At 41.8% G+C, this 18,186-nt stretch overlaps 1 protein-coding gene across 12 annotated transcripts in view; it reads left to right on the forward strand.

Annotated features, from left to right (window-relative positions):
• The window catches only part of LOC111952871 (C2 domain-containing protein 5), a 47,844-nt gene that overhangs the window by 16,817 nt on the left and 12,841 nt on the right, over window positions 1–18,186 (forward strand). For 9 of the 12 annotated variants that reach the window (XM_023971839.2, XM_023971840.2, XM_023971841.2 and 6 more), the window contains exons 8-11: window positions 2,596–2,753; window positions 3,209–3,424; window positions 4,108–4,196; window positions 6,533–6,641. In XM_023971839.2, coding sequence (XP_023827607.1) covers window positions 2,596–2,753; window positions 3,209–3,424; window positions 4,108–4,196; window positions 6,533–6,641 — 572 coding nt within the window. The remainder of the gene's footprint in view (window positions 1–2,595; window positions 2,754–3,208; window positions 3,425–4,107; window positions 4,197–6,532; window positions 6,642–18,186) is intronic. The other 3 variants (XM_023971848.2, XM_070435233.1, XM_023971850.2) reach the window with 1 other exon arrangement.

Raw genomic sequence — 18,186 nt, forward strand, 5'->3', positions numbered from 1 at the left:
CACACACACAGTACCAGTCAAAAGTTTGTACACACCTACTCATTCAAGAGTTTTTCTTTATTTTTACTATTTTCTATATTGTAGAATAATAGTGGAGACATCAAAACAGTGAAATAACACATGGAATCATGTAGTCACCAAAAAAGTGTTCAACAAAAAGAAATATATTTTAAATTCTTCAAAGTAGCCACCCTTTGTCTTGATCCAGGCTGTATCACCACCGGCCGTGATTGGGAGTCCCATAGGGGGGCGCACAATTGGCCCAGCGTCGTCTGGGTTTGGCCGGTGTAGGCCATTATTGTAAATAAGAATTGACTTGTCTAGGTTAAATAAAGGTTAAATTAAAAAATAACAAAAATGTTCACATACTTGGCATTCTTTCAACCAGCTGCACCTGGAATGCTTTTCCCACAGTCTTGAAGGAGATCCCACATATGTTTTCCCTTGTCACTTATTCCAAACCATCTCAATTGGGTTGAGGTCAGATGATTGTGGAGGCCAGGTCATCTGATGCAGCACTCCATCACTCTCCTTCTTGGTCAAATTTCCCTTACACAGCCTGGAGGTGTGTTTGGGTCATTGTCCTGTTGAAAACAAATGATAGTCCCACTAAGCGCAAACCAGATGGGATGGCGTATCGCTGCAGAATGCTGTTGTAGCCATGCTGGTTAAGTGTGCCTTGAATTTTAAATAAATCAGACAGTGTCACCAGCAAAGCACCATCACACCTCCTCCCCCCATGCATTACAGTGGGAAACACACATGCAGAGATCTTCCGTTCACCTACTCTGTGTCTCACCAAGACACGGCGGTTGGAACCCGAAGTTGTTTTTTTTGGGACCAAAGGACATATTTCCACTGGTCTCATGTCCATATTGCTCGTGTTTCTTGGCCCAAGCCAGTCTCTTCTTATTATTGGTGTCCTTTTAGTAAACTCAGCAAAAAAAGAAATGTCCCTTTTTCAGGACCCTGTCTTTCAAAGATAATTTGTAAAAATCCATGCATTCCAGGTATGGAACATGTATACTGTCAAGGAGGTGTGTAAACAAAACTCCTTAAAAATTTGGCAAGATAAGAAGTTGGGGTATGGGGGAGACAAAATACTGATACCTACATATYAAAACATTTTGGTTTACCCAAATAGGAACTGTTCACATTGGAATTTTCATCATGAGGCTGGTTGAGAGAATGCCAAGTGTTCAAAGCTGTCATCAAGGCAAAGGGTGGCTACTTTGAAGAATCTCATTCACAATATATTTTGATTTGTTTAACACATTTTMGGGTACTACATGATTCCATATGTGTTATTTCATGGTTTTGATGTCTTCATTAGTGTTCTACAATGTAGAAATAGTCAAACTTCAGAAAAACCCTTAATTGAGTAGGTGTGTCCAAACTTTGGACTGGTACTATATATACAGTGCATTTGGAAACTATTCAGACCCCTTGACTCTTTCCACATTTTGTTACGTTACAGCCTTATTTTACAATTGTTTAAATAGTTTTCCCTCCCATCAATCTACACATAATACTCCATAATGGCGAAGCAAAAACAGGTTTTAGAATTTTTTAAAATTTATTATTTATTTTTACTTAAATATCACATTTACATAAGTATTCAGACTAGAGGTCGACCGATTATGGTTTTTCAACGCCGATACCGATATTTCMAGGACCAAAAAAAGCTGATACCGATTAATCGGACGATTTTTATATATATATTTGTAATGATGACAATTACAACAATACTCAATGAACACTTTTATTTGAACTTAATATAATATGTAAATAAAATCAACTTAGTCTCAAATAAATAATGAAACATGTTCAATTTGGTTATAATAATGCAAATCCACAGTGTTGGAGAAGAAAGTAAACGTGCAATATGTGCCATGTAAAAAAGCTAACGTTTAAGTTCCTTGCTCAGAACATGAAAGCTGGTGGTTCCTTTTAACATGAGTCTAGAATATTCCCAGTGAAGAAGTTTTAGGTTGTAGTTATTATAGGAATTATCTGACTATTTCTCCCTCTACCATTTGTATTTAATATACCTTTGACTATTGGATTTTCTTATTGGCACCATAGTATTGCCAGCCTAATCTCGGTAGTTGATAGGCTTGTAGTCATAAATCGCACAATGCTTGAAGCACAGCGAAGAGCAGCTGGCAAACGCAGGAAAGTGCTGTTTGAATGAATGCTTACGAGCCTGCTGCTGCCTACCACCGCTCAGTCAGACTGCTCTATCAAATCATAGACTTAATTAGAATCCAAAAATGTGTCCAAAAATGCCGATTACCGATTTGTTATGAACTTGAAATCGGCCCTAATTAAATCGGCCATGCCCTTTACTCAGTACTTTGTTGAAGCACCTATTTTAGTCAGATGTTTTGGAGTGGCGGCAATGCTTTAGCAGCGGTGGCCCCCACTGCTGCTAAATTAATCTAAGGGAAACACTGTGCTTACGCTTCATGTGCTTGGCTTTCTGTTCCACGGCCAAGTAATTTGCACTCCACACACTTCACATACATCTATCAGCAAAGCATCTCTCCACACCACACCCACACTGACTGATGGGTGTGTGTGTTCTCCTGGCAGGCCCGTGTTCAGTGAGGACCCCCCCCATCCCCTCTCCGGCCCCCCCACGCCTCTCAGAACCCTTCCTTCCTCCTCTCCTCCTCCCTTCTCTCCATCCAAGCCATGCAGTCGCCAGTCCTCCTCCTCAGACACAGACCTCAGTCTGACACCCAGGATTGGTAAGACCTCACCACCCTCCTCACCCTCTCCTCCCCTCTCTGCACCTTTCCTCATCCCCACTCAGAAACTCACTGTGTTGTTTATTTTGCTATCCCAGTTCATTGTTTTATTGATTTATTTCAAGTCATTTTGTTAGAATCACACTGACAACAGCTGTTGACCATAGAGTTCTGGTGTTCACCACATAATAACCCGCACAGGACATGGCTCCCCCTACTGGTGGAAATACACCCTTTGATCCCCCTCACTTCCTTTCTTCCCCAACTCCCTTCTTCCTAAAGGAGTTTTATTTCCCTTCCTTTTTTTCCCTGTCAGATTTCAAATCATGTGACTCCTCCACTGTCTCTTTCTTTTCTGCTTTTCTTGCTGTTTTCTTGTTTTTATCCTTGTTTTCTGTCTCCCTACCTCCTGCCTCTCTCTCTCTTTCTCTCTCTCTTCACCTCTTTCTCTGCAGAGAGGTTTGTGTCTCGTCCTGGGGTCTTCCTCTGTCCCAGTTCCCCCACCCCCTCCTTCGATTCCCCGTCCCTTCCTTCCTCTGGGCTAATCCTGTGCAGCATTGGGTCTGCCCTCAGAGCCTACACCCCACCCCCTCTTCCCTCTGTCCAATCAGAGGGGTCTGTGTTGAGAAAGACTGTATCATTCAGTGAAGAGCTGATGCTGGCGGCCTCCGGTAGGACGGTTATGAAGGTCTATAACTGTCTCTAACACTATAACAGCCTGCAGGACTCATGAAGCCCAACAACACCCCTTATAACACTTGTTACACTTAAATAGCCTTTATTAAAGTCTCTGGTAGGGCACAGAGTTCAGAAGTCATGAAGCACTAAAACACCTTTTACAAACTGTATCTACAACCTCTAACAGCCATAAATGTGCTCCTCTCAAACTTTACCCCACTTAACCTGGGTGAAATATTCTTCCCTGCTGGTCTCTGTCCCCGATACTAACTGCCCTGGAGTGACCCCCTGCCCATGTTTCTCTACCCCAATGTGTGGTTTAAGGCATGTCCAGACCCCCCACAATCACCCCCATTTGCAAGTCTCTATGGTGGCGTAGTATGCTGTAGTGTACAGAGGGGATAATAAAGCAGCTATGTGAACTTTCTCTATCCTCACAGGTAGATTTATGGGAATGTTGTCATTAACAAAGGTGTATGATACATGCTATGCAGATATTAGCTTAGTAGTCTAAGTGACACTATTCATCTGGGATTTGCATGGTTGTCGAGGTGTTCCAGCTCGCACAAGCTAAGGCTCGTGCAAGGCTACTTACATACTTGTGGTTGTCGACGAATGCCAGCTTTCTGTGATGAAGCGATGTGATTGGTGAAGTGTTGTTCTCTCGTCCTATCAGGGATGGGGAGTGGGGGCAGCGTTGGAAAAGAGGCTGGGCCTCTGAAGACCCTCCTCAGACAACATACCCAATCAGCTCTGGAGCAGAGGGTAAGCACACACACCGGACACACACTGCACTGCATTTAGCTGTGTGAAAGGGTGAATTGTGAAGAGTTTGTGAGGGTGAAGTATGATTATGTTAGAGTGAATAATGTTCCGTCTCTCCATCTTCTTGACCACTCCTTCCTCTCAGGGAGCCTCATCCTCTGGTATATTTGTAAACACCAGGGTATGACACACACACACACACACACACACACACACACACACACACACACACAGTGTTTATTCTGGATGCTTCTAGCAAACCTCTCTTTCCTGCCTGAGTTCTGCTCAGGTGTTTTAGTCTTTAGTTGCACTGCTTCTCAACAGTTTACAGTGGTATCCTCTCCTTACAGTGCATTCGGAAAGTATTCAGACACCTTGACTTTTTCCACATTTTGTTACGTTACAGCCTTATTCTGAAATGTATTATTTTTTACTTCATCAATCTACACACATTTACTCCATAATGACGAAGCAAAAACTGGTTTTTAGATTTTTTTTGCAAATGTATGAAAAAATATGTATATTTACATAAGTATTCAGAACCTTTACTCAGTACTTTGTTGAAGCACCTTTGGCAGCGATTGTAGCCTCAAGTCTTCTTGGGTATGACACTACAAGCTTGGCACACCTGTATTTGGGAGTTTCTCCCATTAAGAGTCCTTTAGATGTCTTTTGGCAAAGTCCAAGCGGGCTGTTGTGCCTTTTACTGAGGAGTGGCTTCTGTCTGGCCACTCTACCATAAATGCCTGTTTGGTGGAGTGCTGCAGAAATGGTTGTCCTTCTGGAAGGTTCTCCCATCTCCACAGAGGAACTCTGGAGCTCTGTCAGAGTGACCATCCGGTTCTTGGTCACCTCCCCCAATCAATTGATTGGACATGACTTGTAAAGGCACACATCTGTCTGTATAAGGTCCCACAGTTGACAGTGCATGTCAGAGCAAAAACCAAGCCATGAGGTTGTAGGAATTGTCTATAGAGCTCCGAGACAGGATTGTGTCGGCACAGATCTGGGGAAGGGTACCAAAACATTTCTGCAGCATTGAAGGTTCCCAAGAACACAGTGGCCACCATAATTCTTAAGTGGAAGAAGCTTGGAACAACGAAGACTCTTCCTAGAGCTGGCCGCCCGGCCAYACAGAGCAATCTGGGGAGAAGGGCCTTGGTCAGGGAGGTGACCAAGAACGCGATAGTCACTCTGAAAGAGTTCTAGAGTTCCTCGAGGGAGATGGGAGAACCTTTCAGAAGGACAACCATCTCTGCAGCACTCCACCAAACAGGCCTTTATGGTAGAGTGGCCAGATGGATGCCACTCCTCAGTAAAAGGCACATGACATCCCACTTGGAGTTTGCCAAAAGGCACCTAAGACTCAGACCATGAGAAACAAGATTCTCTAGTCTGATGAAACCAAGATTGAATTCTTTGGCCTGAATGCCAAGCGTCACGTCTGGAAGAAATCTGGCACCATCCCTATGGTGAAACATGGTGATGGCAGTATCATGCTGTGGGGATGTCTTTCAGCGGCAGGGACTGGGAGATTAGTCAGGATCGAGGGAAAGATGAACAGAGCAAAATACAGAGTGATCCTTGATGAAAACCTGCTCCAGAGCGCTGAGGACCTCAGCCTGGGGTGAAGGTTCACCTTCCAATATGACAACGACCCTAAGCACACAGCCAAGACAACGCAGGAGTGACTTCGGGACAAGTCTGAGTGGCCCAGCCATAACCCGGACTTGAACCCGATCTAACATCTGTGGAGAGACCTGAAAATAGCTCTGCAGCAATGCTCCCCATCCAACCTGACAGAACATGGAAAGATCTGCAGAGAAGAATGGGATAAACTCCCCAAATACAATTGTGCCAAGCTTGTAGCGTCATACCCAAGAAGACTCAGGGCTGTAATCACTGCCAAAGGTGCTTTAGCAAAGTACTGAGTAAAGGGTCTGAGTAATTATGTACATTTAATTTTTAATAAACATTTCTAAAAAACTGTTTTTGCTATGTCATTTTTGGGTATTGTGTGTAGATTGATGAGGAAAAAAACGAATTCATTTTAGAATAAGGCTGTAACCTAACAAAATTTGAAAATGTCAAGGGGTCTGAATACTTTCCGAAGGCACTGTATATATGTGTGGGCAGAGACTATAAGTCAGTATGGGGTTTTCTCTTCTATCTTATGCCCTTACAACCCTGCATGTTATTGGTTGAAGAAGACAGGGTTGAGCATGCCAATCCTTAATTCTACTGTTTCCCTTGTAACCAGATGTCCCGGAGACAGGTTTGAACCCTGACTCCTAACCTGACTTTTATTGTAACTGACCCTATTTGTATCTTTTCAGGAGTTCCCCATCTTCACGTTGACCTGTTTCCCCCCTGGCTTCTTGGTTCACGTCGGGGGCGTGGTCAGCACCCGCTCGGTCAAGCTGCTTGACCGCATACACAACCCCGGTGAGTTCCACAAGAATGCACCGTCCTGGCTATAGGAAAACACATGTTGTATTACATGTTGCACTGTAGTTTCCAGGCTAGTTCGATCATGTTTATGACATGACCCGCTCACCCAATGGGTGAGGGGTGTGTCACACATAGTGGGATCAGTGTGTTAATTAGGGTTGGGCGTTATCCAGGTTTTCATATCTAATTACTATTACTGTACCAAACCGGGGTTTACGYTATTACTGGCAGTGCACAGAAGGGGGCGCTATTTTTTTCCAAAAGTCAAAATAAATAATAATAATAACGCTAACAAAGTACTAGCGAATTCCCATAGCGGATGCTAGCTAAATGCTAAGATGCGCAAGCGAACATAAACTAATGCAAGGACAGACACCCCAGCTCATAAAGTTGTACAACTATCACAAATGGTTTGCTGCAGAAACAAATATTAGACAGCAGGGCTCTTGAACCAGGAGGGGATTGGTTGTCTTTACTGTTACTGTTACCAACAGATGAAAAGCATGCCCAGAGTAAACTGCCTGCTACTCAGTCCCAGTTGCTAATATGCATAGTATTAGTAGATTTGGATAGAAAACACTCTGAAATTTCTAAAACTGTTTGAATGATGTCTGTATAGGGGGTATAACGGAACTCATATGGCAGGCGAAAACCTGAGAAAAATCCAACCAGGAAGTGGGAAATCTGAGGTTTGTAGTTTTTCAAAGCTTGGCCTATRGAATACACAGTGTCTWTGGGGTCATTTTGCACTTCCTAAGGCTTCCATTAGATGTCAACCGTCTTTAGAAACTTGTTTGAGGCTTCTACTGTAAAGGAGGGGCTCATAAGGGCTCTGAGTCAGTGGTCTGGCAGAGTGCCGCAAACTCTTGACGCTCGTTCATGTGAGGAGTAGCTTTCGTTCCATGGCTTTTCTACAGACAAAGGAATTCTCCGGTTGGGACATTATTGAACATTTATGATAAAAAACACCCTAAAGATTGATTCTATACATCGTTTGATATGTTTCTACTACCAGTAATATAATTTTTGGGAATTTTCGTCCGACATTTCGCTGGACTTGCCCGCGCCTCGTGAGTTTAGATTTGTTTACTAAACGCCCTAACAAAAGGAGGTGTTTCGACATAAATTATGAACTTTATCGAACAAATCAAATATTTATTGTGGAACTGGGATTCCTGGGAGTGCATTCTGATGAAGATCATCAAAGGTAAGTGAATATTTATAATGCTATTTCTGACTAATGTTGACTGCACAATATGGCGGATATTTCTTTGGCTGTTTTGGGCTCTGAGCGCCATACTCAGATTATGCTTTTTCCGTAAAGTTTTTTTGAAATCTGACACAGCGGTTGCATTAAGGAGAGGTTTATCTAAAGTTCCATGTGTAATAGTTGTATCTATTATCAATGTTTATTATGAGTATTTCTGTGAATTGATGTGGCTCTCTGCAAAATCACCGCATTTTTTGGAACTACTGAACATAACACGCCAATGTAAAATTAGATTTTTGGATATACATATTCACTTTATCGAACAAAACATACATGTATTGTGTAACATGAAGTCCTATGAGTGTCATCTGATGAAGATCATCAATGGTTAGTGATTAATTTGATCTCTATTTCTGCTTTTTGTGACAACTCTTTTTGGCTGGAAAAATTGCTGTGTTTTTCTGTGACTTGGTGGTGACCTAACATAATCATTTGTGGAGCTTTCGCTGTAAAGCCTTTTTGAAATCAGACACTGTGGCTGGATTAATGAGAATGTTATCTTTAAAATGGTGCCTAATACTTGTATGTTTGAGAAATTTGATTTATGAGATTTCTGTTGATTGAATTTGGCGCCCTGCGATTTCATTGGCTGTTGGCGAGAGAACCCCGTTCCCAGACAGGTTAAGCTTTCAGTGTCCGTTGAGTTTTTAGATGGAATGGAAAATATGGCGCTATACAACGTGACGGTCGGGAGTAGGCTACAGTACTAAGAGCATAACGTTTCCACACCCTAATTGTATAATTGTAGTCTAACCAATACCTAAACTGAGATTCTGTGAAAATAAAAATCTAATTGATTTATCAAGACCAGTCCCCATGCTTGCTAAAATAGTTGACCACAGCGGGTAGACTATTGCTTCAATATGCTCTTTAAATAAATAAGACTTACACCGCTTGAGTGAGACTCATGTTGCCGCCAATAATTACATATGGGTCTCCCGGTGGCGACCGGCACGGGTATCGAACCTGCATCTGTGCCACTCGGGAGACCCCACTCAGGAGACCCCATCCACAAAGTATCAAAATAAAGAGAGGTGTTGGTTAAGGTATGTTGTCCTGCTAACAGCCCATAATGGGCTATTATAATACTGTACATGGTGTCCAGGTTAGGATAACCAAAACATTTCTTTATTAAAGACTATCAGAAAGAATGTTGTACTTATTTATTCTGATCCAAAGCCCTGAATGAGTGAGTCACTCAGCTTTATGTAGGTGCCGGGGCTATAGGACTGTGCCATCAACTTGATAATATATAACGATATTTTGGAGATGATTTTGTTTTCAAAAAAACAAAAGCGAGCGATTGTAATCTGAATAAAGCCATAATAATCTGTGCGGCCCGTTGTCCAGCCCTTTGTCCACTGATCTCCATGGATGATTGTTGGATGGTTGTTTGTATGCTCTGCAAAAACACATTCACATTTTTAGTACACAATCATTTTTATTTAACCTTTATTTAATTATAGATTTTATAACACAGTATTCCTACACATTGATAGGCTATATACAATTAATTTTTTAAGAAAATACACTGAAACCAAAATACCTTTTAGTTTTTGTGATCCTCTCAGCTCTGGCTCATTTTCAAGTCCTCTCGTGGTTACGGTCCTAACCCTGGAACAGATGGCACCATAGAAAGAAGCTGGCTTGATGAAAAGGATGTCCATTTCATCTGTTCTCTTTGGTCGCAATGTCTTTTTTTTTTTAGATAAACAGCTCGTTTTTGAATGGTAACTGTGTTAAGGGTGGAGTTTGGGGCGGGATGAGAACTGGAAAGGTGTGACTTTCAGTTTACAATAAGCCAGAAGTATACAGCAGATTGTTTTGTGAATTTTTCAGTACATATGTGTCAATTATTTATTTCAGAAGGAGCCAGCAAAACTAGTGCACTCTATATGTGCTCTGGGTCATTAGACACCATTAGACATGCACCTGTCTGGGGTTTAGACACAACTGGTGATTCCTGTAACTGGGTTATGGCCAACTATGTACTGTTGCTATGGTTACACCTCTTGGGTCTTTTCCAGTCTGCAGGTGTCCCTTTCGGAGGAGTTAGCAGTATGACATGTATGGTTATTTCTGTAGAGTGCCAAAGTCTGTTACTATGGTCCTACATGCATGAACTATTTCTGTGGCTCTACAGGTTCCATGCCCTAATATGAAACTAAACTTAGTGCAAGGCAATAAGGTAATAGTGGCTAAATGCCAGAGGGGATGAACCATTAAGAGGAGTTACTATCAGTATGACGTAAGGAGGACAAAGGTATAAGAAGTCTGTGCCAAGATTGGGAAGGCAGTTGTTTCATGAATCAGCTCGGCTTGTGTTATGTTATGTAATAAAAGTCTATTTGAACGCACATGCTCTGGTATTTGAGAATTATTATTGACTGAATAATTCCACGACAATCTCTGATTGTCCTCATTTTGATTATGCTGTAACATACTGTAGCACCGTGACCAGGATCTCTATTCATTTAAGTGAGCAGATTAGGGCATTCAGTAGGAATGGAAAATCTACTGGAGAAAACAACCTCCTCCCTTCCCCATGGGCTAGGTCCGTCTTCTGTGTGCGGCTCTGCGGCCCATCCCGTGCCCCCTGCCCTCGTGCCTTGAACCTCGTGCGCCCACCGCTATTTCAGTGGATTCAGCTGGAGAACTGCAAGGAAATTCCATTATGCGCCACTCGGGAGCCATGACCAATATATATGCTAATAACAGGGTTAATAATATATCTGTGAGAATATCCAAGGGGCTTTTATATAATTCTAAATTATTATTATTAATCGCTTTATTTAAAAAAAAAAATACATTTTGGAGATTACTTTGTTTTCAAATAATGTAAAATGAGCGAGAAAGGCCATTCTTGAATATGGGGTGAGGCATTGTTACTAATTTGTAAATATAGCCAGTTTGTTATTTAGAATTATTTATTTCTGTTTTTAGAGGGAGAGAAACCAAAAGCCTACCGTCACGTCATGGGTCTCCCGGTCACGGCTGGCATCTGTAGCAACACAGCTTGCACTGCGATGCAGTGTTTTAGACCACTGTACAATGAGACCGGTTGGGAGTAGGCTACAGTACTACAGTAAGAGCTAAATAATCCTAACATTTCCACACACTAATTGTAGTCTGTTTCTCTTAGAATAAAAACCTTAGTGTAACAACAGTTTTAGTAAGTAATACTGAAGTCGTGCACATTTATCAGTTTCTATTTTGGCTTATGCCGCCCCATTCATTGTCAGTTAGAGACACAGTAGCGCCTTGGTACCCAAAAGCATAATCCATGCTCTAACTCCCCCTTGCGCTGGTCTGGAGCAATGAAGTAGTGACGCAGGGTACRGTACTAAACCACAAATTACCTCTGTCCCGCAGCATAATTGCAGAACTTTGAGTTGAGCAACCACTGTACTACCTATACACTCTACACTTTTCTCTGCCTCATTCTGTCATCCTGTTCTAAAGCCTTACTAGAGATGGACTCACTAATTAATAAAACCTCAGCGAGCATGCGGTGATAAAGCGTCTTTTTACACGTCAAGTATATTTCACTTTTCAAGTGATTCTATGTGCGTTTCTGAAAAGTTATCAAATCCACATGTATCTGTTGTAACAGGCTAAAAACAACGCTGATTGCAGGACAATGTGACGTTTGCCAGGTAGTTTTGGAGTTAGTATATGGGCCTTTTCGGGCCTTGTTTGTCTGATTACAGTGGGAGTGGTAGATGGTCATCATCGGAAAAAAAGGTGAAATACGGTGGAAGAGAAGTTATCTGTCCTGTCAGATTCCTCTGATTTGGTAGTTGACTTTACACCCAGTAAAGTGTCATCTGAGCTGTCTGTCTGGTGTGGTGTAGTGTTAGATATTACATGGTTAGGAGAAAAGTTAGTTACTGCTGGCTGACAAGCTAAACCTCCCTCTCTCCTGGGATGTAGAGCTGACAGGTGTATAAAATGGAGCACACAGCCATGCAATCTCCATAGACAGTAGAATGACCTTACTGAAGAGTTCAGTGACTTTCAACGTCATACGATGCCACCTTTCCATCAAGTCAGTTCGTAATTTCTGCCCTGCTAGAGCTGCCCCGGTCAACTGCAAGTGCCGTTATTGTGAAGTGGAAACGTCTAGGAGCAACAACGGCTCAATCGTGAAGTGGTAGGCCACACAAGCTCACAGAACTCGTCTGTCCTCGGTTGCAACTAGGGTTGCAAAGGGTCGGAAACTTTCCGAGATATTTCCGGGAAATTTTCTATGGGAAGTTAAGCCTGGGAATTTTGTGAATTTCATTAAAAAAGTTAGCTTATAACAGTGAACCTTTTTTGTGGGATACACAAGGCAATTCTAGGTCTTGTGGCATATTTTGGTTAAAATATCCCCAATTTAATGGAATTGCAACCCTCCGCATGCACAGTGCATTCTTCCATCACATGTACAGCTGATTCTCAAGATCTTGCACGCTAATGAGATGCTTTTGAGCACACTACTACACTGTCTGAGCCAAGGACTACATGCTTTCTGGTAAGTTTTGATCACAATACTAGGTGGGGTGAATATATTTTCTATGACATTATTTTTTTTGTTAACTAGTAGCCTACAGCAAAGTGTGTTTAAATCATTTCTAACTTGTTAACAATTTCTGCTAGTTAGTTTTTGCTACCATGTGGGTTTTAGCTTGCTTGAGCTAGCTAACTGAGTGTGAAGTCACCTGCTTCCATACATGTTTCATTTAAAAAAATGTATCTTACAAAATCTAACTGCTTAACTATTTATCTCTACATGGAATTGTATTTAATTCAATTTGTATTCATTTTTTCCCTAATCTTTACTGGAAAATGCCACGGGCACTATCTAATGTGTGGAGCCATTTCACTGGAGCTAATGTAGAAAGAAAAGCTGTGTACATTTGCAAATACCGTGCCAAATCATATGTGAACAATGCAACAAAGATGCAGAATCATCTGGCCAAGTGCATAAAGTTCCCTCAGCGCTCACAACAAGCAACCTCTGACAAAAGTCCCTCTACTTCTATTCGAGGTGAAATTGATGAATCAGACACCTTATCGATAGCAACAGCTCATGGTCCTCCTGGAATCAGAAGTTTTTTTTGACTCAATGGTGGAACGTAGTCAGAGAAATGCTAATGTCTTTCTCGAGCTGTGTATGCAACTGGTTCACCTCTGATGCTCACAGACAATGTGTATTGGAAGAGATTTCTGAATGTTCTTCGCCCAGCATACACCCCTCCAACCAGACATGCTCTATCTACTAATTTGCTGGATGCAGAGTTCAACAGAGTTCAAGTGAAGGTCAAGCAAATCATAGAGAAAGCAGATCTGTATTGCGATCATCTCTGATGGGTGGTCGAATGTTTGTGGGCAAGGAATAATTAACTACATCTCAACCCATCAACCAGTATTCTACAAGAGCACAGACACACCGGTCTCTACATTGCAGATGAGCTGAAGGCAGTCATCAATGACCTTGGACCACAGAAGGTATTTGCACTAGTGACAGACAATGCTGCGAATATGAAGCCTGCTTGGTCTAAAGTGGAGGATTCCTACCCTCACATCACACCCATTGGCTGTGCTGCTCATGCATTGAATCTGCTCCTCAGGGACATCATGGCACTGAAAAGAATGGATACACTCTACAAGACAGCCAAGGAAATGGTTAGGTATGTGAAGGGTCATCAAGTTATAGCATTAATTCATCTCACCAAGCAAAGTGAGAAGAATAAGAGCACCACATTGAAGCTGCCCAGCAACACCCGTTGGGGTGGTGTTGTCATCATGTTTGACAGTCTCCTGGAGAGGAAGTCTCTCCAAGAAATGGCCATATCACAGTCTGCCGATATGGACAGCCCCATCAAGAGGATCCTCCTGGATTATGTATTTTGGGAGAGAGTGGTAAGCAGCCTGAAACTCCTGAAACCTATAGCAGTAGCCATTGCACGGATGGAGGGAGACAATGCCATCCTGTCTGATGCTCAGACTCTGCTTGCAGATGTAAGAGAAGAAATCTGTACTGCCCTGCCCACATCACTGGAAACTGCAGTTCTGAAATACATCAAAAAGCGTAAAGACTTCTGCCTGAAGCCCATACACGCCACAGCTTACATGTTGGACCCCAACTATGCTGGCAAGAGCATCCTGTCTGGTGCAGAGATCAACAAGGCCTATGGTGTCATCAGTACTGTGTCTTGCCACCTTGGCCTGGATGAGGGCAAGGTCCTTGGCAGTCTGGCGAATTGCACTTCCAAGCAAGGGCTTTGGGATGGAGATGCAATATGGCAGTCGTACCAACATATCTCATCAGCCACCTGGTGGAAGGGACTTTGTGGATCAGGCTCTTTCTCCTGTTGCCTCCATCATCCTCCAAATCCCACCAACATCAGCCGCCTCAGAGCGCAACTGGTCCTTGTTTGGGAACACACTCACCAAAGCACGCAACAGGCTGACCAATACAAGGGTTAAAAGATTGGTGGCCATCCGGGCAAATTTGAGGCTTTTTGAGCCTGACAACGAGCCATCCTCAACAGGGTTGGAAAGTGACTGAAGATGAGGCCTCAGAGTCTGATGTTCAAGAGGTGGACATTGAGGTCGTCCAGGGAGAAGACATGGAAGCCTGAGAGGAAGACAACCAAAGCATTAATTTCTAGACATACAGATGTATGTTGAAAACGTTTTTGGGAGATGCGATGGATCATTGGGGATCATTCAATATTCCCTTTATTCAGTGAAATTGGGGCGGCTGGTAGCCTAATGGTTAGAGTGTATGACTAGTTACCGAAAAGTTTCAAGATCGAATCCCTGAGCTGCCAAGGTAAAAATCTGTTGTTCTGCCCCTGAACAAGGCAGTTAACCTCTACCGACCGCCCCCCTCCCGGATCCGGGATCATCCTCATCAAAAAAGCTGACTAGCATAGCCTAGCCTAAGCGCCACAGGGATAATATAATATAATTTCATGAAATCACAAGTCCAATACAGCAAATMAAAGATAAACATCTTGTGAATCCAGCCAACATTTCCGATTTTTTAAAATGTTTTACAGCGAAAACACAATATATATTTATGTTAGCTCACCACAATAGCCAAACACACAACGCCATTTTTTCACCGCAAACATAGCTTTCACAAAACCCACAAATAGAGATAAAATTAATCACTAACCTTTGAACAACTTCATCAGATGATTTTTGGACAGTCACGTAATCTAACCAAAAAACTCATCATAAACTTTGCTAAAAAATACATGTTGTACAGCAAATGAAAGATACACTGGTTCTTAATGCAACCGCTGTGTTAGATTTAAAAAAATAACTTTAGTACAAAGTACAGCATGCAATAATCTGAGACWGCGCCCAGCCATTCTCCGCCATGTTGGAGCCAACATATTCCACAAAAATACGAAATAACATCATAAATATTCTCTTACCTTTGATCTCCCATCAGAATGTAGTGCAAGGAGTCCTAGTTCCACAATAAATCGTTGTTTTGTTTTAGAATGTCCATTTCTTCTGTCGAATTAGCAACTTTGGCGAGCATGGTGGAGTGTACATGTCCATGAACTTTTGGCGCATGGAACGAAAAATTCCAAAAGTCACAAACGTCGAATAAACTGGTCAAACTCAGTTGAAAATCCATCTTTATGATGTCTTTCTCATATGTATCCAATAACGTCCAAGACGGATCATTTCGTTGTGTCTACCTAACGCATTTCAGAAAAGAATATGGTGCTCTCTAGTGCGCAGCAAAATACTGCCAATTAGGCGGACCTGTCACTCCAAAAGCTCTCATTCGGTCTCACATCAAGCTAGACACCCCATTCAACATTCTACTGCCTGTTGACATCTAGTGGAAGGCGTATGAAGTGCATACAGATCCATAAATATAAGGCAATTGAATAGGCAAGGCCTTATACAGACACCCAAACATTTCCTGTTTGGAAGTTTGCTGCCAAATGAGTTCTGTTTTACTCACACAGATATAATTCAAACAGTTTTAGAAACTTCAGAGTGTTTTCTATCCAAAAGTAATAATAATATGCATATCGTATGATCTAGAACAGAGTAGTTAACCCACTGTTCTTAGGCCGTCTTGCCTAGTTAAAGGTAAAATATATATATTTTTAAATAAAATCATCCCATGTGAAGAGTCAACTCATTTAATTGAAGTTCAATTCGTAACTAAATTGTTTTTTAAATTTCTATTGGAAGGATTTAATCATTTGCAATTATGTCTTCTTATGATAAGGTAAATATATCCAATGCAAAAAAACATCTTAAATGGTATCAATATTCATTCCCATATATTCCCGTTAATTCCCATATATTCCCGTTAATTCCCACGGAAAGTTTTGACCTCTGAATATTACCTAAAATGTGCAACCCTAGTTGCAACACTCACTAGCGAGTTCCAAACTGCCTCTGGAAGCAACGTCGGCACAACAACTGTTCGTCAGGAGCTTCATGAAGTGGGTTTCCATGGCCGCACACAAGCCTAAGATCACCATGCGCAATGCCAAGCTTCGGCTGGAGTGGTGTAAAACTCGCCGCCATTGGACTCTGAAGCAGTGGAAACGCCTTCTCTGGAGTGATGAATCATGCTTCACCATCTGATGGACATATCTGGGTTTGGCGGATGCCAGGAGAACGCTACCTGCCCCTATGCATAGTGCCAACTGTAATGTTTGGTGGAGGAGGAATAAAGGTCTGGGGCTGTTTTTCATGGTTCTGGCTAGGCCCCTTAGTTCCAGTGAAGGGAAGTCTTAACGCTACAGCATACACTTACATTCTAGACGATTCTGTGCTTCGAACTTTGTGGCCACAGTTTGGGCATACAAAGTAGTATCATCTGCGTATTTGACCGACCGACCGCCTCGATTCGGTCTTATGTTGTAAAATTTGAAAATGTGTTTTTCACATTGGATTAAAGTAGAGACTCAGCTAGAAAATGGTATATCATACACTGCAGTTGAAGAACAATGGGAAAGTAATTCTGCTTTGAATGTTGAGAAAATGTCCTTGAACTTTCTTTGTCTACACCCATTCAGCATTGTTCACACCCTCTTAAGCCTTAGGCCCTCCCATCTCTTTAAAGATTTACATGTGAGGCCATTTGCTAAACATAGTGATTAGTTTAGTATACAACCAAAGATTTCAAGACTAAAAGCAGTGAAAGTAGTAACCAACAATAAGGAAAAACTCCAGGTAAAAATACAGTATCTAGTCCTTGGCCTATATCCTCATCTGACTTTGGTGCAGGTCATGTTGTTCTTCAAATTAGTCTCTGGTAAACACACACTATATAAAATAAAAAGTTGATTTGTCACATGCACAGGATACAGAAGGTGTTAACAGTATATTGAAATGGTTACTTGCATAGTAGCAATATCAAAAACAGAAAGTTTCCAGATACAAATATTTTATCATTATTACATGACGGTTACCTGACACACTTGTCTAAATTGATGGGTCATGTGAAGGAAATGCTATAATCAACCTCCCAGCCACATCTAGTTAAGTGGATGGGTCACTACTGTCTAGATGTGTACACATGTTCATGAAATACAATAGATGGCCTTAATCACACCCAGATACACCTGGCTAACATGATGGGTCATGTAATCATCTGGCTAAGTGTTTTGTTTAGACATGTACTGTAGCTAGCTAGCTAACAATGAACTGGCATAATCCCAACTCATACTACCACCATCCAATACAAACATTGTCATAGCTGCAGTATATTTCTGCATGTAGCTTAAGCTAACCCCGCAGGTAGGGTTTCTGAGAATGCAAATGGTTTACATCCGTAACGTTCGCTAGCTAGCTAACCATGAACAGGCGTCAGAGCTCAGGCCTATTGAGGACAACAATGAAATGGCAGTATCAAAATCTTTTGACAGGTCCACAAACAAAGCAACACACTTCATTTTAGTGTCAAAAGCATGGACAAGATCATTAATAACTAAAGTGATTGCTGTAATAGTGCTATGCCCAGGCCTAAACCCCGATTGATTTACATTCAAAATACATTTGTCAGATAAAAAAGATCAAAGTTGTAAATTTACCAAGGTTTCAAGAATCGTAGCTAGATAAGGACGCCTTGAAATGGGGTGATAATGATTAAGATCACTACTATCCCTGCCCTTATGGAGTGGCAGCACGAGCTGATTTCCATGCTTTTGGAATATTTCCTGATACCAGTATTAAATAAACATTTGTGTTTATTAAGCCAACAATGATGGGTGCTGCACACTTAAGCAGACC

This window comes from Salvelinus sp. IW2-2015, linkage group LG26 (genome assembly GCF_002910315.2).
Source record: "Salvelinus sp. IW2-2015 linkage group LG26, ASM291031v2, whole genome shotgun sequence".
Lineage (NCBI taxonomy): Eukaryota > Metazoa > Chordata > Actinopteri > Salmoniformes > Salmonidae > Salvelinus > Salvelinus sp. IW2-2015.